General features: G+C 34.7%; 1 protein-coding gene across 1 annotated transcript; it reads left to right on the forward strand.

Annotated features, from left to right (window-relative positions):
- Positions 1 to 3,929: 3,929 nt before the first annotated feature.
- On the forward strand, positions 3,930 to 24,402 carry nemp2 (nuclear envelope integral membrane protein 2). The gene is made up of 9 exons (XM_056465764.1): positions 3,930 to 4,116; positions 7,200 to 7,309; positions 8,068 to 8,302; positions 8,384 to 8,456; positions 10,403 to 10,496; positions 12,763 to 12,877; positions 18,461 to 18,686; positions 18,995 to 19,183; positions 22,038 to 24,402. The coding sequence occupies exons 1-9, from the start codon at positions 4,026 to 4,028 to the stop codon at positions 22,345 to 22,347; spliced, it is 1,443 nt and encodes a 480-aa protein (XP_056321739.1). The 5' UTR covers positions 3,930 to 4,025; the 3' UTR covers positions 22,348 to 24,402.
- Positions 24,403 to 25,102: the final 700 nt, after the last annotated feature.

A 25,102-nucleotide genomic window follows, 5' to 3' on the forward strand; every position in this document is an offset into this window, starting at 1 on the left:
ATCTATCTATCTATCTATCTATCTATCTATCTATCTATCTATCTATCTATCTATCTACCAAAACTGAGAAAAACCATTCACAGATGTCTTGTTATCATCCATAATGGCTTGTTACAATTCATAGATGTCATGCAATGAAAAATAAATATAAAATTAAAAGTAAAAGGGCATATTATTCTTCTTTTTTTAAATCTGTGAATAAGAGGCAATGTTTTTTTTAAAAATCAGTAAGCACTGATGACATTTCAGGTGAAAATTTTAAAATAACTCTTGCTACGTAGTGCTATTTCTGGCATAAAGTAACAAAAATATGTCATTTTTAGACAATAAAATAATTTTTTTCACCACAAATAAAACATTTGTTATTCTGTGCAGCTGACTTCATTGTTTTTCTCTTTAAACGACTTGTTAAGTTAAAAGGAGTTACCGTAGTTACTAGTATTGTGTTATGTTTATAATGTATATGGTGAAAAGGTATATGTACTAAAAACATTATCATCCACACAAGTTTTCTCAAATAAACGACGTTTCAAAGTCAAACCCAACGCTGGCCAAAGTGAGTCATTGCAGGATGTGATGCATGGCCATCAAAAATGAAACATGCTTAATTCAGCCAATGACGTGAGAGAATACCTGCATATATTATGCCACCGCCCAATAGGATTGTAGGTGGGCGTGTACGAGTGCGTTTGCTCGCTGTTAGTCATTAAAAAGATCCTCACAGACTCAGTAGGTGCGCAAGGTGTGGGAATTGACAGTGCCGTGGCTTTCAGAACTACAAGTTGTCTTCTAGTATTATTAAAAATAAAGACTTTAAAACTGAAGTAGCTCGACAGAACTGAGATGTTACAGTTTAGGGCTTCAATTGTGCTAAAAACTGTGGTATTTGAAAAACGTTGGAAAGCTGTTTGATCCTTCGTATGAAAAATACTATGGCTACCGATTTCCAACATTTTTCCAAATATCTTCTTGTGTGTTCAACAAAAGAAAAAAAAAATCATAAAGGTTTTGGAAAAAACTGGAGGGTGAGTAGGCCTAAATGACGACAGAATTGTTCATATTAGATTGAGCTATCCCTTTGAAAAGTAACAGAAATGTATGCTTAAATCTAGACGATGTGGAAAATCCATCGTCAGTCACAAACTGAAAGGAATCTTAAAATATCTAGTCCTTGCAAATGCCGTTTTTCTAGCAATCGCAAAGATAAGCTGTGGAAAGAAAAACGTTAAACCAAAATCTCGAGGAGACCAGATGAAAATGTCATCTCTGTGCAGTCTTCGCCCTTTGAAATGGAAGGGGGATTTTTGCAGTGGGCGTAGACACAGCAGGCGGCTGCTTTCTCATTTCTCTAGGATGCGGAGACAACAGCGGCTTTTCCTGACAGGCACACCCACGCCAGCCTGAGACCCACTGTCACTTACGCTTACATGGAGTCAGCAAGCATCTGACTAATGCAGATGCTGTCATTTTGCCTTCTAGGAAGGATTCTAACCTCATTCCCTTTCTTTTCTCAACAATCCATTAAATTATATTTTATTAAAGGAATAGTTCACCTAAAAATTTAAATGTGCTTACTATCACCTTCAAGTGGTTATAAACTTTGTTTATTTCTTCTGTTGAACAAAAAAGATATCCTGAAGAAAGCTGAAATCCTGTAACCATTGACATCCATACACTGTTTAGAATTTTGGTCAATTCCCCAGTATTTAGCTGTAATATGAACTGTATTTTACTGTGGAACAGTTATGCAGTATGTTCCTGTATTTTAATGTTCCAACGTGAAAATTACTGTGTATTTTATAGTAAAGATATGCAAAACTGTAAATACATGGGCTAAATGGCACTGTAAATGTAAATACTGTATTTTGCTGTAATTGATTTACAGTAAGAACTGATGCCAGTTAGTTACTGTAGATTCTACAGGAAATTTTTAACAGTGTAAAATGCAAAACACTATTGAAGTCAATGGTCACAGGTTTCCATATATTTATATAAAATATCTTCATCTGTGTTTAGCTGAAGTAAGAAACTCATTATGGTTTGGAACCACTGGAGGGTGAGTAAATAGTGAGTACATTTTATTTCTGGGTGAACTATCCCTTTAATCACTCTAGTTTTGCTGTATTTATTGCACCATTGAGGTTTATCTTCAGTTGCAGTGGTAGACTCTCACAAGGTTTTGTCCCACGCAATGGAAAGTATTAAAAAACATGCTGGTTAAAGGAAGGCTTTGTGGTTTTTGTTAAGGTACTAAAAGTCCCATTTTGCATGTAGAGTCATTTGTTGGCTTTTTAACTAAATATCTGGTTTCATAACCATTCACAAAAAAAAAAAGACATTTGCCGTTTGTTAAATCTACTTATTTCAAATTAGCTGCAACAAAACAATTCTTGTTTTTTTTTGGTTGGGGGGGGGGGGGGGGGGGGTCGATTGATGACACTAAAAAAACCAATCATCAAATCATACAATTCAATGATTGAACGCATCCTTGATCACTTTTTATTTTATTTATTTTTTTATTGGTAAATATGTACAAACTTAGTACAAGAATACAACTCACAACAATTATGAACAAATAAAACAAAATAAAAATGAGAGAAATTATATTAGTTATACAATCATTTTTTATTTTACCAGGGGTAAATAATAATAATAAATAAAGATAATAATAATAATAAAAAATATTTAATCAAATGAAATTTACATAATGCTTCATATGTTTTTTTTTTTTTTTTTAGCTTTTCTGTTTTTAATATCACACAGTGTAGTACCATATTGTTTAATCATCTTTATAAAACGTTGTCAAATGATGTCACTTCGTAGCCATAAAGGTGCACACATTTAATGTTAAATTTTACGCAAATGTGACAGGACTGACAGAAACATGGGGACAATTGTAAATTATTTGTAGAATTTATTTGTAAGTGCATGTTTTGCATGTAATCAATTGATGTGAATGAAAACAAATTAAACTGGCTATTTCTGAAGTATTGTTTTTCTAAATAACAGTTTTTAGCATAACAAAACTATTAAGGCTGTAGGTTCAGTTTGGCTGAGAACAAGGACAATGACAAGGTTTGCACATTTGTAAAGTGTTTTTAATAAAGAACAATCTGAGAACCAAATGAATGACATATTCCTTTACACAACAACTGACAGAAATCAACCATCAGTCCATTTTAGACATTTTTGGGATGAAGGCTGCTTTTTATTCACTGTATTTATGTTTTTATTTCAGGGACAGATAATGTACGTTTCCGGTAGAATATGTCCCATATGCTATATTACGAAATCTAATTTAGTTTAAGTGAATTGAATAAATTGAGTGTGTTGGATGTTTCCCAGTACTGGGTTGCAGCAGACCTGGTGCAGTGCAATCTGAGCTGCATCCAATGCTTTTTAATGCGCTCACCTAACCCCACCCCTAAACCTACCCGTCAAAGTGACGTCACTCACTCCACTGAGTGCAATTGCTGACATTGCATCGCTGAGTGATGCATCTCAGCTTGCATCATAAAGGCTGCATCCAGATACTATGGGAGGGCATCCGCTGGTGTAAAACATATGCTGGATAAGTCGGCGGTTCATTCCACTGTGGCGACCCCTGATGAATAAAGAGCCAAAGGAAAATGAATGAATGAATGAATAAAAACACGAACTAGATAAATTACACGTTTGTTTACTTTCAAACCTTTGACTGCGGCTTAAGACCTGACTAGTCAAACACTTAACGCCATGCTAACTTTATCAAGCATATTTAAGCTTTCAAACAGGCTTTAAGCGTGATCATTGATGTAACTTAGTTGTTTTATAACAAAATATTAAAACATCTACCTATTATGTTTAAGTAACTTCAAAATCAAAAGCGATCATTTACTCCGAAACTGTTAGTCAGGTCTAGGTTACCCGAAGCCCACCGAATTTGAAACCGAAAACATTAGCTTAGCTCACGTTAGCTTGGCGGGCTAATCATTACCCTGCCTAGTCTGTCTAATTAATCCATTTAAAACCAAGCGTAACAAAACATGGAGAAGCTAACTGCTTTTATACTTATTTTAACTGTATTATGCGCTTACTGGCAAAGCGCTGAAGGAAACAGAGGATATTCATACGCAGGTAAATGATTTGAGTCACATGCTAAACAGACAACAACGTAAACAAGCATTAGTCACTTTACAAAACGTTTACACTGTGTATGAAGGGTGATTCTACTGTTTTAGTTGTGAGTTTTGAATGTAAGGAAATCACAGCTGTAAGCAATTTTTACGTATAACTAAACGTAAACTCTGAAATGAACAAATGTTGTCAAATGTAGTTACAGTTGTATGTATAATATAATATACATTGTGCTCATAACAGTAACTTACCTCACGATAATTAAGCTATCCTAACCTTTTAAAATTCAGCTTTACCGTTGTATTAAAATCCAAATATGCTAATATAAAACCAGCTTTAGCTCACTTGAACTTTGGACGTTACTTAAAACATTGAAGAGTGTGAATGAGGATTTATACAAGTAATCTTGTCTAAATTGTCGTTTTTTCGTAATAGGTGACTTTTGTTTTTGTAAAATGTTATAAAGTTATCATTTTTTTGACATTCTAAAGTAAAAGTACAGAAGAAAACATGTTACATGAAAGTAAGTCTTTTAGATGATCGTGTTTTACATTTATAATATAAATGGCATTTAACTGCTGTTTTAATGAGTAAGATTCTTTTAAGTGTCAATTTAAAAATAAGTAAATATAACTTGTTTGTCTGTAATCTCATCCTAATCCTTCTAACCTCTTCTTATCTAACCTCTTCTTATCTAAATTTACAGTCAGAAAATTGTGTGCTGTTTGTTCTACTTATTTAAATGAGCTGAAACAACACAATTCATGAGTTCTTTAGGACAACTTAATTGTTTTATGTTCATTCCACTTAAACTTGTAAAAACTAATAAGTTCACTTAATTCCTAAATGTTGTCCCAACACAGATTGTGTGGAACCCAGCATTTTTTTTACAGTGTTAAGGTTTGCAGTCTCTCTGATAGACATGTGCTGATATTGAATAATGCATGATATTGTTATCGTGCGCACTTAAAAATACCACAATTTTTTAATCTAAATTTAGAATGGACACAAATGTTGTCAAATGTGGTTACAGTCATAAATAATATAATGTACAATGTGCTCATAACAGTACCTCATGATAATTAATCTTAGCCTTTTAAAATTCAGCTTTACCGTTTTATTAAAATCAGAATGTGCAAATATAAAACCAGCTCATTGTGCACATTGTGATATTGATGTTGAAGCAATATATATTGTGCAGCCCTAGTTTGCTGTCTTTTTGATAGACATGGCGATATTGTATTAGGCATGGGCCGGTATAAGATTTTGATGGTATGATATTCTTTTATAAAAATATCACGGTTTCCCGGTATTGTGATTATTGCTCTAAAATTTATTCTTTTTAAATGTCTAGGTACAATTCATTCCCCATTTGAACACAAAACATTTTAAGTATTTTGGAGCAGTAAACATGTTGGGCTAAATAATTCAAATGAATCATTGACTTCTGCTGTATTCTTTTGTTCCAAAACAGATTTCTTTGCAATTTAAAATGGCATCTTTGGATATCTTTACTTTTGGAGTTCCTAAAAAAACATTTTAAAAACAGCATAAAAAAACTTACATATACCTTAAGAACGGTACCTTATGACTTTTTCAAACCGTGGTATACCTTGAAAACGGTTATCGTCCCATGCCTATATTGTATAATATGATAAAGAATCATAATAAAGAAGCATATTGTTATCTTGGATACCTCAAAAATCATTTTAATTTAAACTTTTGGAATTGTCATTTAAAAATATTCTTACTGATGCATTAGCAAACGTTTTATTTGATAGAGCTTATAATAACCAATAAAGTTTGTTTTTAAACTAACATTAACATAAATTTTATAACAAATGTAGTGCTTTCTCACTGTTCATGTTAGTAAATCTATTAAAAGCGATAATACACCCAAAAATTACAATTTACTCTTCTTAAAGTTGTTATAAACAACTTTATAACAAATTTTATAACTTTGTAACTTTTATAATGTAAATGTTGTTATAAAGTATCTTCTGTTGAACACAAAAGAAGATATTTTGAAGAAAGCTAAAAATCTGTAATCGTTGACTTCCGTAGTAGAAAAAGGCAAGCATTATGGTTCAACTGAAGAAAGTAAGTAATCATAATATAATAATCGTGAGCAATCATTTCAACAAGAACATTTTATGTGGACGTGTAGTCTCTGATACTAATTTTACACTGACAGAAAAGTCATTCATTAACTGTTTCAGGATCTTCACGTTGTCAATATTTTGGTCAATTGACATGTCTGTGAGATCTAATTTTTAGTCCATATGGCCCCATTTTTTCCCTGCGGCTTGTCTTTATGACGACAATAGCATATTTACTTTATATTAAAGTGATGCGAGTTACAAAAAAAAACAAAATATTCGTGAATGTGATGTATATATTTTTAATTCAATAAAACATTGAGTTTTAGTTGCAATTATGACCCTTGGTTATTCATAAGATGTCAGTTGATTAACAGCTTTTGTAATGTTTCTGAATGCTTTGACATGTAAAGCAAAAACCTGAGTATGGGGTCACAAATTTCACTGACTTTTCTACAGAAGCAACACTGAAGAACTTAATATAAAGAGTAAAATAACAGTAACAAGCATGTGCAGTGTTTTTATGGTTAAAAATATACAAGTGGTTGCTGAAATATTTAACCTAATATATTTACTTGACACTATTTTAGATTTTAACTTAATATTTCAATCTAACAAATGATTTGCTTGCAGTTATCTGATGTATGGCTTTTTATTTATTTCATTATCAAAATAAATAATTCAGTTGTGCATTTATTTATCATTTAATTAACTATGAATCTCTGGTTTGTGAAATCAAATCAATGTTCATTTTTTAATGAGCAACATAAATTGCATTATTAGTACAGCTAAATGTAAGCAACCACAATGTGTACATGTTGCTTTTGGAAAGTGAAGATGCAGCAGTATCATTAGTGCAGTGATTAGGATGATTTCAGTCTGTGGGCAGAAGCTCTTCTATAGACTTTTTTGTGTGTGTGGATGATTCTGTACTGTCTTTGACATCTCAAAATTAAAGCAGAGGTGTAATTCTGATCCTGACAGATTGCACTGATGTGAAAGGAGACAGTGCACACTGGTATTCTGGGAGTCGATGCTTCTGTTACAGCCCTGGTACAGTAATCAAATGGAAGGACATCTGGTCCACCTTCAAGGTAATATATCATGTCTTTCTATCCAATTAGTTACTCTTGCTGTAGAGTGTTTTTTTTATTATATGCAAAGGGTAAATGATGGGAAAAAAATATGGGTTGAGGGTTTTAAAAGGAACACTCCACTTTTTTGGTAGTGCTCTCATTTTACAAGTCACCTAGACTTGAGCATTTGAGTTTTACCATTTTTGAATCCATTCAGTCGATCTCTTGTGGAAGCACTTTTAGCTTAGCTTAGCATAAACCATTAATACATATTAGACCATTAGCATCTCATTCATAAAATTCTATTTAAAAACAATTTCAATTTAAATATGGCCATTAACTATACTCTCATTCTAGCGTAATAATCAAGGAACTTTGCTGTCGTATCACGGCTGCAGCAGGCACAATGATATTACGCAGCGACTATTTTACGGCAGCAAAGTTCCTTGGTTATCACGTCAGACTGAGAATTCCTAGTTCCTAGCCATATCGACCTAGAAAATAGAAGAGTCAAGCTTTAAATAGGAATAATTATAAGTCTTTTTCAAAAATTTTTTAATCAAGATTCTAATGGTCTAGTTCGATTCAATGATTTATGCTAAGCTAAGCTAAAGGTGCTCTCGCTAGATGCGAAGATCGGCTGAAAGGATTAAAAAATGACAAAACTCATCTCTTTAACTGTATAGGACTTGTAAAACTAGTCTATTTCCAATCATTGTAGTGTTCTTTAACTCTTTTAAATTGAGCATTGATAAAGCACAACATACTGTTTACAGGTAAACGTGACGAGCGATGTGGACGTTGTTGTTGTTGTATTCCCAATGGAGACCATAAATTGCCACCATCCGGATGATCTTCTGACGGTTATGAACTGCTTTGTTGAACACTACTGGCCATCCACTGTCCAAAGAGAGACGTCTTTGGAGATTCCTCTGGTTGATGTTGATATCTGCTTCATGATCAAATCGCCTAGAAGCAATACTGAATACACACTACACGTCTCCAACAAAAGTGAGCAACTGCTTCACTCACGCTTTATTCTTATATAGAGGACTCGGGCACTGAATCACCATAGTTTATTTTCTATTACAGGGTTAAACAGAATGTGCTTCCTGCTTTTCGTGTGTGGGCTGGTACTGTTTTTCGGAGCCAGAAACATATGCAGGTAAGTGGCAATTTAGCTCTAGTTTAGATGTTGTCATGTTGAAAACAACAACAACAGCAGAGTGTGAGATTTAATTCCGATCAAGTTTTCGTTTTTTTTATTATTACACCCACCACACTTGTCTTTGCACATTAACTTGAGATAAGATAGTTTATCATTAAAATGACTACATTTAAAGGAAATGTGCTCCACAAATTGTTTAAAATTATGTAATTATTTATTCACCCTTACGTTGATCAAAAAACTCTTGTATGATTGTGCAGCATCTCTATCTCTATTGGTGGTGTTATAGTATATTTTCATTTGGGTGTCTGACAACTGAAAATAGGTCTGTAGAAGATATCACAGCCTCTGTTACGTTTCACCTTGCATTCTTTTGTTAAGATTTTATTATTATTTATTTAGGATCTGCGTTTTCAAATTCTGATTCCAATGCCTATTTATTAAATTGTTAATAATTAAATGAAACTCGTTGAAAGAGTGTACTTGCATTGTGATGATAATAAATTGTCATTCTGGCATTAGATGAAATGAAATGTCTTAAAATGACAATATTGTATATTATCGCAATATATTTTGGTGCTTTATATCGTACAACAAAAAAAAATATTGTGACAGGCTTAGTAACCCCATCTGAAACTCTAAAAGAGACAGAAAAAAGAAAGCAAATTAAAAGCTGGCTGATTGTGTGGTATATTTTTAGTCTTCTGAAGCCACAAGATAGCTTTGATAAGAAAATGTAAACGTGTATCTACATCTAAATGCAAAATATGCCACCTCAGTATCAAGTTATACCTGCTTGTGCTCTCTGAATATATTTGTAATCATTTATAAGTAAAGCAAGGGTCAAAAGCACTCCATTTTTACAATTAACGTTCATGTTGTTCCAAAGATTTTTAGTTCTTAATGTTTTACATAGTTTATGACATAAGATGGGAAGAGGAGAAATTGCTCTAATTATTGAGTTTTTACTTATTTATTTATTTAATTTACATTTAGGTTTGCTTGGCTTCAAAGATAATATAAAAAGGATTTTAATTATTTGATAGTAAATGTTTGTAGTATGTATACACTCACCGGCCACTTTATTAGGTACACCTTACTAGTACCGGGTTGGACCCCCTTTTGCCTTCAGAACTGCATTAATCCTTTGTGGCATAGATTCAACAAGGTTCTGGAAATATTCCTCAGATTTTGGTCCAGTTTGACATGATGGCTTCACTCAGTTGCTGCAGATTTTTTGGCTGCACATCCATGATGCGAATGTCACATTCCACCACATCACAAAGGTGGTCTATTGGATTGAGATCTGGTGACTGTGGAGGCCATTTGAGTACAGTGAACTCATTGTCATGTTCAAGAAACTAGTCTGAGATGATTCGCGTTTTATGACAAGATGCGTTATCCTGCTGGAAGTAGCCATCAGAAGATGGGTAGACTGGTCATAAAGGGATGGACCATGCCACGTTCAAAGTCACTTAAATCAACTTTCTTCCCCACTCTGATGCTCAGTTTGAACTGCAGCAGATCGTCTTGACCATGTCTACATGCCTAAATGCATTGAGTTGCTGCCATGCTAATTAAAAATTTGCATTAACGAGCAGTTGTACCTAATAAAGTGGCCGGTGATAAATATCAAGCAAGCCAACTTAATAGTTTATTGCACAAGTTTAATAGTTTATCGACAAACCAGCACAAAACGTATGTGACTGGCCTAATATGGACTAATTTTATGTAGCGCTTATTGTGCAGTTTTTATTTTAATTTTTGCTGTACTAATTATTGTGCAAACATGAGAACATTTCTTAAAAACTCTCCCTTTGTATTCCATGTGGGAAAGAGTAACGGCATGTAGACTGTGATCAAAACGAGAGTGAGTAAATAATGGCAGACTTTACATTTGTGGTTAAAACCTATTCATCTGACTCAATCTTTATATTTTCCAGGAGCTCACTGTTTTTCTACACCACCGGCGTTTCGCTAGGAATCATTGCCACATTTGTCTTCCTGACGCTCTTGCTCCGAAACTTCGTACCAAAGGTGTGTAATACTTGCGTCACAACTTTTATCCTGATCGCACACAGTATCTCGTTTCCTCACCGATCAAACATGTTGGATAAGTAGTTTGAGTTTAAGCCTGTCATTCTGACTGCTGATGAGATTAAAGATAAAGAGAGGTGGAGACACACGCAGCTCTAGGCATGTATCAGAAAAGTGCAATCAATTGCAGATATATTTGCAGTGCATTCACGAGAGCTGTGTTTAAAACCACTCCCTGTCCAATGTATAATGCAGAAGTCTGCCATTTTGTAGCAGTGTCTAAATTATGATTAAACCCCTTCATTGCCTACATCCATTCACTAAGTTTTACTCACAATCCTCTTTTATTTTGAGCTTGCCATTTCCTAAAGTCCATCATAAGGTGGTGAAAGTGTATAAGAGGACGCACAGCTGACTTAATGCTGCGAATGTCATTCATAATTTAGGCCATGATTACCTTTGGAGTCACAGAAAATAATAAATAATGTATGTTCATACACTTGTGTGCGTTCTTAAGTTATCTCTTATATTATTTTGACTAGTTGGCACTGACTCTAAACTTTATTGCTTTGAGCTTTAAATAATCAGTATTTGATTTTAGAGCTGAAGTAAAGAGTGTTTGTTTTCTGTGAATATAATGCATGATGCCATATCACGGTTGCCATATCAGCATCAGACAATAACCTTTTTTTACTCATCCAATAATCAACCTGAAACATTAGTTAATGCATTGTTATTTCCTTATTATTATTATTATTATTATTTACTGTGTTATACAGTGCACAGCATAAATGAGTACACCCCCTTTAAAAATGAATATTTGGATCTATTTCTCAGTGAATATAGACAATGTATATTTTGGTGCACTTATTCAAAACCGTTTTATCAAAGTAAAATAAGAGTTTGGTCACCTAAAATCTATAGAAATAGAAGGAAAACACATTTAAAGGAAACCTAATATGCCTATTTTTACAAGATGTAAATTGTGTGTGTGTGTGTGTGTGTGTGTGTGTACATGTTTTTGTGACATCAGTACAAAAATCTGGCACAATGACACAGGTATTACAAGAAGGTGGTGAAATATGAGGAGATTGCTGAGGTCCTCGTTTCTTAAAAAGCTTGTATATCACACAGAATGAGTTTTTTTTTTTTTCCAGAAAGTATAATTTTGTGCGTGTGTGTGTGTGGTTTCAGCTCAAAATGTCCCACAAGTAATTGTTTTATAACTCTTTTAAATTGCCCTTTTTAGGCTTTGGCCCAAATTGTGGCATTTTGGTCACTGTCACTTTAAATTTAAATGAGGTTGTGCTTCCAGCCCTTTTTACAAAAGAGGGTGGAGCTACAAACACTGATGCATCGGCATAGTAGCAGATTCAAAAACAGGACTAACATTATGATGGCATGCAAGGTGTTTCTGTAGACTGTTTTTATAAAGTGTGATTATAAAAAAAAATTGTTTATTAATTTTTACAATTAGAGGCTGGCTATATTCACACACTGTTGCCACACAACTGTGTTGAAAATCCTTATAAAAGTAATTTTTGCATTATAGACCTACTTTAAATTCAAATTGGGTATTGCAAAATTCTAAATGACAAAATGCAAACATTTTTTGCTTTCCTATTTAAATTGTATTTGATGTTTTTCAAATAAAAATATTAATTGGAGTACTCAAATGTTTGCACCATGAAGTTATTTTTGCTCCATTAGTTCCAGTTTTAGCTTTGGGACTGACTAATCTAGTGTATATATACTTCTTGTATAGCATCCTATTGAACAAAGGTGTCAAACTCAATTCCTGGAGGACCACAGCTCTGCACAGTTTAGCTATAACCCGAATTAAACACACCTGATAAAACTAATTGAATACTTGAGTCTTGTTTGAAACCTACAAGTAAGCATGTTGAAGCAGGGTTGGATCTAAGTTTGACACCTGTGCTAAAGAAAATATACATTTTAAAAGAGGAATCTCTAAGGGGTGTATTCATTTATGTTGAACACTATATTTACATATTTATAAACAAATAAATGTGAAAATAGTGTTTTTTTAATATCATAAAAAATTAATAAATAGCATGACACACAAAAATTCAATTCATAAAGCCAAAAAGCATACATCACATGATTGGAGCGGTGTCTGGCTCACTTTTAATTTAGTTTCCTCTTTTTTGATATAGTCCACTCAACTGCTTTACACTATGTAGGCTTTAGTGAATGAGTGAACAAGTGAGCGATTTCAAACACATCTCTGCATTTTTCCCACCAGCGAGGGCTGTTTCTGGTGTTGTTGGGCGCTGGCTCTGGTCTGTCCTACATTGGGATGCAGAAGGTGTTAAATGAATGGGACGACATTGTGACTGAGCACTGGATGGAATTACTGGGTAACTAGGCAACCTTTCTATTACAACCCATCTTGCCCTGTTTCCCTTTGCAATCATCTCTTCATCCAATTACACCAGACAGTAAGCCTTCGCTAATGTTAATAAATGGTCTTTCAAACGTACCTTTTGTAAAGTCGTGCATGTCAGCCCGAATGCCACGTGTTGTCTGTTAATTTGCTTGACGTGTTCTTTCTACAATAGAATAATTACTGCGCATGTCGTTTAGTCAGATTATCCCTCCACTCTCTCGCTGTACGTTTCATCAGCGCTCCAGCAATGCGTAGTAACAGTCTGGAGCAGATTGAGATTCACCTTTTGTATCGTATATCTTGGCTCAGTTAGTGTTATAATATGAGGGCCAAGTATTTCGAAATGCTGAAACGACTGCCTCTTGACTGCTCAATAGACTCTATTCTCTGCCAAATCAATTTCCCTCTTCAAGCACTCGCAGTATGTAAATGCATCAGTGTTTGAATGCGAGAACCACAGGCATATTAAGATTAAGGGAAAGAAGCCGCAGTACCGCTGGAACATTGATTTTTTATGCTTAAACAAAAAGGCTTTGGGAGGATTACAGCCCCAGAGTGTGTCTGCTTATTTCCTTTTATTTCATCTTTGTTTTTTCATTCTTTCTTTTATTGTTTTTAGAGAGTTATAGTAACATTATTGAAATGGTTAACGCAAAAATTAAGATTTTGTCATTTGCTGAGGAGCCGTTTACATGATGAACTAAGGCCCCGTTTTCACTAATATGTTTTCGCTTTAAGTTTTGGTTACGCCTTCCGTCCACACTACGAGTGATTCGGAAACGCTGAAGAGGCCGTCTTCATTTTAAAGTGAGTTTTCATTTAAAGCAAGTTTGATATGGAAAACAAACTCCCGTGAACACATCGGATGAATCTTCAAAGGGAACAATGTAATTTATAACGTCATTCGCATCACCCTGGCTACGTTGTTTCACTATCTTAACAATAAAATAAAAACATGATATAAGGAACTGCCTATTTTTATTTTGATATTAACAACTTAACAGACACCAAAAATGTTAAGGCATCGTGTAGCTGCATCATCTTCACTGTATGCATATTTATAACAAAATGGAGCCTATAAGATAACTGCCTCCTAAATTTTTTGTAAAACATACGAAACATAGCCTGTCTCTTTAGCTGAATATCAGTTTTAATAATCAATAGGGGCCATCATAAAAGTATAACGTACAATAAGTTTATACATTATAGGAAGCAATCAGTCAATTGTGCAGAATTAGTGTACGTGGTTACATAAATTAATATATTAAAGGAGCAGTAGGTGATCTGCCACAATGCTAGCCTGTTAGCATAAATCTCTGCAACACCGTCCCTTCCCTGCCAAAGCCACGCCTCCTGAAAACACGAGTGCGCGCACCTTAAAGATGACAGCAGAACCCTCTCTCATGTGTTGAGCTAAAGCTTGGCCGGTGGCGTGCAGGAATTACACTCATTATTACACTCATTTCTAAGCCATACTTGCATGCTATTTCTGACCGAATATTCAGACTAGCGGTAAACAATATAGGGATTGTGTCACAGGTTGTCATTGTTCAAAAATGAACCAATGTGAGTATAAAACCATCTATAAGATGAAGCAGAATAACGCTATTTACTGATGTTTTGTTGTTAAACTAAATAAAAATCTACATTATCAATGCTGTAAAAGGCCCTTATGAAACTGAAAATAGTCACATCAATCTTTAGCCAGGAGATTTCAGTGGCTGAACAACACTTCTGTGCATATAACTTATTCATAAAAACCCAATCTACATCAGCTCTGCGTGACTTAAAATAGTTTTAAAACATAACATAACCTGTCTAAGAGAAATACTTCAGCCATGGTGTCATCCTTCCTCCAGCATGCAAAAGTAACTCCAATATTGATTCAGCATGTTTTTACCTCTAGCGCTCGCTCTCTCTCTCTCTCTCTCTCTCTCTCGTGAACGTGCAGTACGTCTATGCAAAAATGGCTGAGCTGTGTACAAACAGGTGCGCATTAGCTCAAACCTGCATTTGGTGACAGACAGTTTGGGCTACGTATCAGAATTATGGGAGATGTCGACCCGACACTCTTTTAATTGGATGAACATTTTTTAGTCTCATGCCATACCCAGAATATAAAAAAAACATATAAATACATTTAGATCATTTACTTTAATCATTACTATTGGAATGTGAAGAGACTTTCAACCAGCACAACAAAAAAATGTTTCTGAAGACAATCACCTACTGCACCTTTAACTTATCTATGCGCTCAGCCAAAACACGTTACTCGAGAACAAGTAATAGATTCAAAAGTTTCAAAGTAGATTCAAAAAAGTCTGGGAATATGTCGGTAGATATAGACAACAAGATAAATTAAATATCACGTTTAATAAATATAGTGAGATTAGATCCAGCGGTTGATTCTTGATGAACCGTCTGATGTGCACAGCTCTCACCTGGGGAGCTGTGCTCAAAGCACCTGCTGACTGCCTGGAGCTCAGACACGCAAACGCTGCAGCGCATGCCAGAGTGTGTGTGTGGTCACATGATGTGCGCTTTCAGTGGTATAGTGTTTTCTTTTTAGAAACACTAGATGAAATGTCATTGTGGACGTGAGTCGTTTTCGTTCTGAAACGCCATTTTAAAACAAAATTGTATTTTACATTTTAGCCTAAGTCTGTCTCAATAATCAGTATATCGAATTATTGTGCGATATTTGTACATGACCTCTATCATTTTTGATTATATTTGATATATTTACAAATTCACAAATAATGTTAAAGCCATTTTACAAGGACATTGACACTTCACCTCACTGATGTCAAAGTTAATAATTAAACATTTACTTAAAAGGTCATTTAATAGGATATAGGTTGTTTTAAATTACGTGGTTCTGGTGACACACAAAATTCAGTTGGAGGGCAGAAAGTAAAAAGCTGAATGGGAGACATAGAGGAAAGTGTATTTTTTTACGATTTATATCATATTTCAAAGGAGATATAAATAGAAAATAACCACATATGTTTTGGGCATGATCCTTATATCATGAAGAGGGCTGAGTTTTCTACCAAATTAAAATATATTTGCCTGTCATCGATGCGGTATATACTGTATAAACTATTATGTTACATGAAAAAATACTATAGTAAATACTAAAGTGTTTGGAAGCATATTAAATACTTAGTGATTATATTGTTGCTGTGGTACAACACAACTGTAAGAATAAACAAATTATTCAACGCATAGTCTATAGTATTATTCACTTATTTTTGTAAGGGGCAAAAAGTGCTCCACAATAATAACCGTGTAGTTTTGTCACAAGGGTTGCATTTCTTTTGAACTTACCATCAACAAACGTTCACCACTGCTGCGCATATATACCTTAACGTTATGGTTGTTTATTCCACTAAAACGCCAGTAAAGACATGGATTATTGCGAAACAAGATGGTCAGACGAATTATTGCGTTCAAAAACAATTGTACACATGGATGTATTAAAATATTTATTACATGCCGCTTTTTCTCCTGTTTTTCAGAAAGTTTCTTGAAATTTCCCCCATTTATGAGCAAAAACTTTTGGAGGTCTTTAAAAGCTGTTCGGCATTTCTTATTTTGGCTGATTTAAACATTTATTAACAAACATAAACAATTTGATGTTCTGATAGCGATCACTATGTAGAAGAATCACTTCCTGCCCTCCATCTGAATTTCACGCGTCATCAATGACGTCATGTGAAAACAACCTGTATAATAGGATATTTACATAATTTTGACATCAAATTACAGAATCAAAATACCATAAGAATGAAAAGCCTTAGTTCCTTGAAAATGTTTATAGCTATTTGCATTATTATGCTGTTGTGTAATCATTCTATAATCAGTGGCATAAAATTATCTTAAAATGACAATATCATCGCTTATCGCAACAATTTCTGTCACAATCTATCACACACCTTTTTTTTTTAATCGTGACAGGCCTAATGACAACCTTTTCAGCCAAAAACTGGAGTTTTTTTTATGCATAAATCAGACATTTTTGAAACACTTTAGTTTTTGTGTCTGTATTTAAACCTGAAAACTAACATCTTTGAAATTGATGCCGTGATACTTGAGCATAGTACGTGTTTAGGGGAATGTAGAGTGCAACTGCGAACAAACACAAAACAGTGGCGGACCATGTGGTAGTGTTTTTGTTGCTCAAGTGTTTGCTAATGCTTTATCAGCAAAGTTTAGATTTACTTCATATTACAACCAACAGCAGAGACGCATCTTACACACACATTAAAGTGTGTTTTTTCACACCAGCACAGAGCCACCAACTGCAAGTCATCACTTACCTACAGATTCTGTTTACTAACATGATAACAGCACCAAATACTAGACTGACATATGTAATACGGTGTTTTTAGCCATTTTCATTGACGTGTAAATAAGTGAAGTGAAAGTTGTCATGTGGCCAATTATGGTGGCCCATACTCTAAATAAATGTGCTCTGCATTTAACCCATACAAGTGCACACATACAGCAGTGAAAGCACATGCACCCGGAGCAGTGGATCATTTTTAACGTGGATCATTTTGAAAACGTTGTCATCTAAATGTGAATCTTTTTTTAAAACGCAAGGGAAAATGTTTCTGTATTTGGCTACATTGTTGTCATGTAAACATAGCATTGTTAGTATAATGCCTCCACACTTTTTCTTCCGAATAGTTAAGTATTTATTTATTTGTTTGTTTTCATATGATTACACATAATGAAAGCTTGTCAAGTACAAAATAAAAACAACTAACTGAATAAATAATGGAAGCATCATAAAAATGAGCAAAATGACTCATGGATGGTCCACGTGTAACGTTGAATTATATTTATTTAGTGATAAATGATTACAACATTGGTGCATTGACACAGTAGGTCAGCACTGACTCTAAACTTTATTGCTTTGCAGTTTAAATGATCAATATTTGATTTTATTTGATTTAGATTTTTAGTAAAGAGTGTTTTTTTTGTTGTGAGTGTTGCATGATGTATTGGTTGCCATATCAGTATCAGCTAATACGCTTTTTTTTTTGATTAGCCCAATTGTCAGCCTAAAAAATTACAGCTAATAAATTATTATTTCCTTTAAATTTCTTATTATTCTTAATTAATTTATTTTATTTTAAATATTTAATGATTATTTGATATATTCCATTACTTTGAAAACACAGCTAGGATATTTTTCAGGAAACTTTTGTTTCAAGAAGAGTCATGTACACAGTTTATTCAAAAGATTGGTATTAGTAAGATTAATAGATTTGAAAAATATACCTTCAAAAATGTATTGCGCAGTTGCTTCAGCATGTATAGATCTATTGTGACTGAGCATGCTTTGTTTGAACATATCATTACTGCTGGTTTATGGGCTGTGCATGAATGACAGACAAGCTCAGACAAGATTCTTATATTCGCTACAAATTAACTATGCTTTTTTTATTGTTTCATGTATGTATGTTTGCATGCAGTGAGAGTGATAATACCAAAGTTTACCTTTAAAATGATTTAGAGACTTTTCTTTTATCTTTCTTTGCAGTTTATGTGCTGATATCTGGTTTATTTAGCTTTGCCGTGTGCTATAAACACGGTCCCATCACCAACAAGCACACCCTCAACTTTATGACCTGCTCAATGCAAGCAGTAGGCATAGTGTTGCTTTACTATGGGATCACGTTCCCTCCTGCTTACTATGTATTGGTCGCTGTTCTGTTGTGCTGGAAGATTCTGCCCCTGGTCTGGAGCCTTCTGATGGGGATTTGCAGGTAAGGAAAGCACCACAAATAGGGCTCAACATTTTTGAGTGTAATATGAATGTTGTGGATACAAAGAAATTAGGACCTAACTTTAATCCGCGAGGCACATAGCATTGTTGTTTCAGAGTTAAAGACCATGTTTGCCAGTTAATTCTTAGGTTAGAAATGTGTAGCACTGGCAGTTACATTTGTGACCACTGAAAGGGGCTGTGTGAGTGAAATTTTCCAGAAATCCAGAGAAATGAAACCTTTTTAAATGGTCTCTTAACTTCTGTCCAAACTGTTTGCATGTCTCAAGTAACTCTTTCTGCCTTCAGTCTCTTCTACTCATTCCTGGCTTTGTTCCGGAGGAGGAGACGGCCCCCTCTAAAGCTGCTGACCGAGGAAGAGTACAGAGAGCAGGGGGAGATTTACACCAGAGCTTCTCTGGATGAGCTGCGGGAATACTGTAACAAACCTGGCTTTCCTGCATGGGACACAGTGCTGAGGCTCAGATCACCACAAAAGTAATTTATTTATATAAATCTAAATAAACATGTTTAAGCTGAAGATATCAAAGTATTAAGGATGTTGTGGCTTGTGTCACAAAGCAAAGTTTCCTTTACTTATTAATACATATTATGGCAAGTGAGAAAAGAAATGAAATAATTGTTATGAATTTCTAGCACAATTTTTTTTTATCACTCCATAATTCATTCATTCATTCATGCATTTTCTTTTCGGCTTAGTCCCTTTATTAATCTGGGGTGGCCACAGCGGAATGAACCGCCAACTTTTCCAGCATATGTTTTACATAGCGGAAGCCCTTTTAGCTGCAACCCTTGTCTGGGAAACACCCATACACACTCTCACATCAACACACATGCACCACGGACAATTTAGCTTAACCAATTCACCTATAGCGCATGTCTTTGGCCTGTGGGGGAAACCGGAGAACCCGGAGGAAACCCACTGTGTCACCGTGATGCCACTCCATAATTCATTATTTATATATATATATATATATATATATATATATATATATATATATATATATATATATATATATATATATATATATATATATATATATATATATATATATATATATATATATATATATATATATATATATATTATTATTATTTTTTTTTTTTACCAAAAGTCTTGCATAAAAAAAAGTAACACTTAGAATAAAGTGTTATTTATAAAATGTTGTGAACATTAAGTTGTAACGTTGGCGTTACGTTTAAACTAAGTTCAGTGGTGAAGCACAAAAATATTTAGTAATGTGTAAGTTGTAACTTTTCCTTTAAGTCACAGATAGGCTACGTTTTAACCTGCGCACTGCTGGTGCAACTGGCCCCTGAAGTGGAGATTTATGGTTCTGTGCAGAAGAAAAAAAAAACCTCATTTGACAAAGCAGCCTTTTAGAATTTATATTGCAATTGAAATCTACTGACACTAATGATCATGTGCGTTTTGGATGTTTTCTTTACATTAGCTGGAAAAAAAACCCACCAAAATCTCAGAATCAACACATGCATGAAAAAAACATTTTTTTCTGTGCCGTGTCTTGCCTTAAAGGACCATGAAACCCCTCTCTTTCTGTTCAAGTCCACCTCAGAATTAAAAAAAAAAAAAGCATCATAATGGGCGTGGAGCTCTGCGAGCAGAGGGAGGAATGGGCGTGGCCGGCAGAGCAGGGGAGAAAGAGGGGAGCAAACAACTGTTGTCAATTGGCTCACAAAATGAGACGCAAACCGTGAGGAGACCCATGATTTTATAGTTTACGAAGTTAAAATGCAAAGGAATAAAAAGTAATTTAATTTCCTGTTACATATGTTTTTCGTAATTTCATATGCACATAACCACAATTTATATAATTATAAAGATAATCGTGTTTATATAAACACTATAAATGAGGTGGACTTCTCCTCCTCAATCCCGGGTCTGAATGCAGACACAGTTGATAGCAGTGAGCAGGTCTCTTTCCCTGTCTAGTCCAGCCATTAGCCCTGCCAGTAATCTGGAGATTTTAAACATGGGCGAACACAACAGCATGGATATAGGCAATGTGTCTGAATGGGAACTCGTACAGCTCTCCCTACAAAAATTCTTGCTGCACACAAACAGCTTTGAAATACATGCAACAAACTCTGTGGATAATGGAAACAAACACATACGACCCTTCATGAATGGCTAAATACTGCATGCCGTATGCAGAGTCCGCGGACGTGGTCTCACCCAGTCATTGGGTCTCACAGCTTGGCAGGTCTGCCTTGCCTTTGGAAAGCACATGCTGTCATGAATAATTAAGAAGCAGTGTCTTCTCATAGGATAAGAAAATTCAGCTATGAATAATAATGAGAAACCAACGCATCATCACTTCACTTTATTCGTGCTACAATTATTTTAAACCCAGAAGATGAAATTAGCTGACAAAAGCTCAAAATTATTCAGTTTTCTCCACAATTAAAGCTGACTGGTGATAACATTGTCTTAACTGATGCTCAACACACACAAATCTGTTAAAATCTCAAAAAGTACTCCAGAGTGTCTTGAACCTTTAAGTGAAAAAATTATAATGTCAAAATATTTTGAGGTTGCTCATGGGACCTCACTGCTGACACACATTTAGGAACGTAACAGTAGTTGCTTCCCAAATGGCGCACTATACACTATGCACGTATGCAGTATGTACTTATGCACTTAGACACTCAACAGCACAGTGTATGAATGTCGTCCCAAATGGAACACTAATGTTTTTTTACTGAGCGGAAATTCAAACCGTTTCCCAGATGATGCTTGACAGATTCCAAATTAGTGAAATGAATGACCAAAGTACTAAATAATATCTGCCATGAGTATAACTGCATTCACCATCAGGAGGCGGTATAATCACTCTTGTAGGAGGATTTTGCTTTCACAATCCAAATTAAATAAAATAATCCAACATGAGTGCTTGATAGCTCCGCCCCTTCCACTACGTGAGCAAAGCAACAGCGCTTTGAGTGTGTGAAGTGTCCAACAGTCCACACTTCATTTTACTGATTGAATGAGTGCATCATTCGAGTATTTAAAGAGGACTTATTGTTTTTAGAGTTTTCCGTGTGAATGCACTACTTAAACTATTTATACTACAAAATGGCATAGAATAGTGCATAAGTATGCATTTGGGATGCACCTAGTGTTGCTCTTTAGCTTTTTAATGAAAGAAAAAACAAAACAAATACTTTATGGCCTTTAAAGTCCCTCTTTTTCTTAACAATACGCACTATGATTATTTTAAACCCAGAAGATGAAATTAGCTGAGAAAAAAACTCAAAATTATTCTGTTTTCCCCAGCCATTCCTTACCCATTGTTTTCTTTTCGTCCAGGTTTGCAGAGTTTCTCCGTTGTGGCAGTCACATCACTCAAGAGGAGCATCAGAACCATGAGAATCATTACGGCCTTGGAGGCGCGTATTACGAAAATGTGCTCTTCAACAACAGCAGCTCCAGCGACACCCAGTCGCACAGAGAAGAAGCAGAGGACAATAGTGAAGACGAGCTAGTTGGAAACAGTCCTCCGGTCCTAAATAGCCTCCCCAGTCCAACTATATACCCTCCAACCATCTGCCCATATCCTCCCGTCACCTACACCCCTCAGCCAGAACTTCTGGATCCAGAAGACCAGGACTTCTTCTGAAACTCAGCCAGGATAAGTCATTTTATGCTTATTTTAAAGAGACACTTTAAATCGCACAATATTATAAAGAAGGAATGACTCTAAGCAACATTAGCAGGTCTATAAGGATTGTAAAAGTCTCTCGTTTGTGTGTTTTAATGATCTCTTTCTGCCAGCGTGGGCTGTTTTTATATATATTTTTAAGTTCTCATACTTGAGTGATGCAGAGCTGGGAGTAAAGTAATTTACTCTGTATTGTACATATTGTATGCTAATAGTGTGTGAGCAGATGGTGACTCTCAGGTATATACACTCATCATTGCAGTCAATAATCTTTTTTCCTCAACTGTTCCAGAGCAGTGTTTCCCAATCCTGTTCCTGGAGGCACACCAACAGTACATATTTTAAATGTCTCTCTTATCTGACCCATTAACTAAAGTTTTGGAGTTGATTTCAGTGTGTTTCATTAGGAAAAAGTTGAAAATGTGTACTGTTGGTGTGCCTTCAGGAACAGGCTTGGGAAACACTGGTCTAGAGAATGACTCGATACATCAAGTAGAATCGTGTTGTGTAATTTAAGTAAATGATGCCCTCTAGTGTAAAATCTAAATCTGTGTGACTTTCTGTCTTAAGTGGAGCACAGAACTAGACGTTTAGTAATATGTCTAAGCTGCTTGATATTTTAGGACTTTACTATATGGCTTATGAGTGTTTGCGTACCATTTCAATTCTTCTGATGACATTTGATAGAAAAAATGGTCATGATATAGCAGAACGCATCATTGCTTTTATACAATATGGATCTGTTTCCTCACAAAGAAACTTTTTATGGGCTCTTCAAACTAATCACGGTGTGTTTGACTTGCACTGGCTGGTGTCTCGCACGTGGCATTATTCTAAAAGGGCTAAAGTTAAAATAACGAGTTTTTAAAAACATGTCTGGAGGTGTTTATTTCCTATTCGACAGCTTACGTCTTACGTTTTTTCAACGGATTATTGATAGTGGGGCCTTTCACACTTTTCTTTAAACTATCTTTATGCTGTTTTTCTATGTAAACATGTCAAGATGTTTGGCCAGTGTGCTCTTTTTCTGGAGCATTTTGCACTGCTGTTTGACATGGTGTTTTGTAAGCAGTGTTTAAAGGGATAGTTCACCCAAAAATTTAACTTCTGTCATTTTTTGGTCCTCCAACAGTTTTGGTGTTTTAGCAAAGTTTAATGACCTTCCAGATATAAGACTGATCTCTGCATTAAGATAAAAATATATAGAAAATAAATATGTACACAAAATTGAGAAAAACAAAACACTGTTTTCAGAATAAAATGGCTCCTGCTAAAGTTCTTATACCAGACCCAAGTTTATCTTCTAATTTATGTTTTTTTTTTTTCCTGCTTCCCCCCCATCTGTCCAGGCAATCCCATACTGCCTGTATAATACTACTGTATATTAAGGTCTGGACTCTGTGCAGGCCATTTGATGACTGTTTTAGTTGTTTTTGTCTATAAATATGTCATCAGTATCTATAAATAGTCAACCTTTACTTTTTCCAGATCTGTTTGGGTTTCTTTCTTCTGTTGAACACAAAGGAAGATATATACTGAAAGTTGTTTTAAAAAACTGCCATTGACTTACATGGTAAAACCAAAAAAATAAATTTCAATTTTGGGGTGGACGATCTCTTTAAATTATAATTTTGACTATTATTGTACTTGGTTTGACCTAGTGTTTTTCAGTGCAAAATATGTCTTGTGTCTTGTGTGTGTGTGACTTTAAAAATATGGTGTGTAATATGGGCTATGAGTAAATTTGGAAGTCCCAAATATGTTTTAAACAACATTTCACAGAGCCACTGAAGGAATTCTTCTCACTTTTTCTGCGTTCTACCAGCAACTGTTCTGTTCACTTGCAAATTGTTTGTTTCCAAAAGAAGCTTTACATTACTATGGAAGTTTTTGGGGCCAAAAGTTTTTCAAATAAAGTTGTGAACTGGATCATGTCAACATGCTGTTTGACATTGTGTTCATAGTTTACCATTATGTTGACCTACATAAATAAACATGACATCTTGTTTTGTATTTATGTGTCTCAATGTAAAATTTCTGTGTTTTGATATGCTTGTTGACGCATTGGTACATTGAATTATAAATGTGTTTCATTTAAAGACCTTTTTGGACTTTCATACCTCCCTTTAAAACATTTTTTTTTGCGAAGAAATGTCAAGATTAACATTTTAGCTAAAGTATAAAAGCAATGAAATACATATTTTTGGGTATTTCCCAAAAAATGGGTTTTTTAATGGGTTTACACATCTATGTCCTGGCTTTTCTGTTCAAATTTAACTTTTGTAAGAAGACAATACTTTTATGATTTCATTCAATTGTTCAGCCTTTTATATTACAATATTATATAATTAAAGAAAAATGCCTCAATTCTCAACCCAAATATTGTATTATCTTCATATGAAAACTTGTATTTTTATATTTATTATTACAGTAAGATCACATACTCAACTGAAGTAGATATAGTGCAACTCATCAACATGATGGTTTACGTGCACTCACTGGCCACTTTATTAGGTACACCTGTTTAACTGCTAGTTAACGCAAATTTTTAATCAGCCAATCACATGGCAGGAACTCAATGCATTTAGGCATGTAGACATGGTCAAGACGATCTGCTGCAGTTTAAACCGAGCATCAGAATGGGGAAGAACGTGGCATGGTTGTTTGTGCCAGACGGGCTGGTCTGAGTATTTCAGAAACTGGTGTTCTACTG

Source organism: Danio aesculapii, chromosome 9 (genome assembly GCF_903798145.1).
Source record: "Danio aesculapii chromosome 9, fDanAes4.1, whole genome shotgun sequence".
Lineage (NCBI taxonomy): Eukaryota > Metazoa > Chordata > Actinopteri > Cypriniformes > Danionidae > Danio > Danio aesculapii.

Bases quoted from the DNA above. Each gene is read 5' to 3' on its own strand.
- nemp2 (XM_056465764.1), top strand. From the start codon at position 4,026: ATGGAGAAGCTAACTGCTTTTATACTTATTTTAACTGTATTATGCGCT. The intron at 8,303-8,383 runs GTGAGCAACTGC...TTTCTATTACAG, and splicing joins ACTACACGTCTCCAACAAAA to GGTTAAACAGAATGTGCTTC. The intron at 8,457-10,402 runs GTAAGTGGCAAT...TATATTTTCCAG, and splicing joins GGAGCCAGAAACATATGCAG to GAGCTCACTGTTTTTCTACA.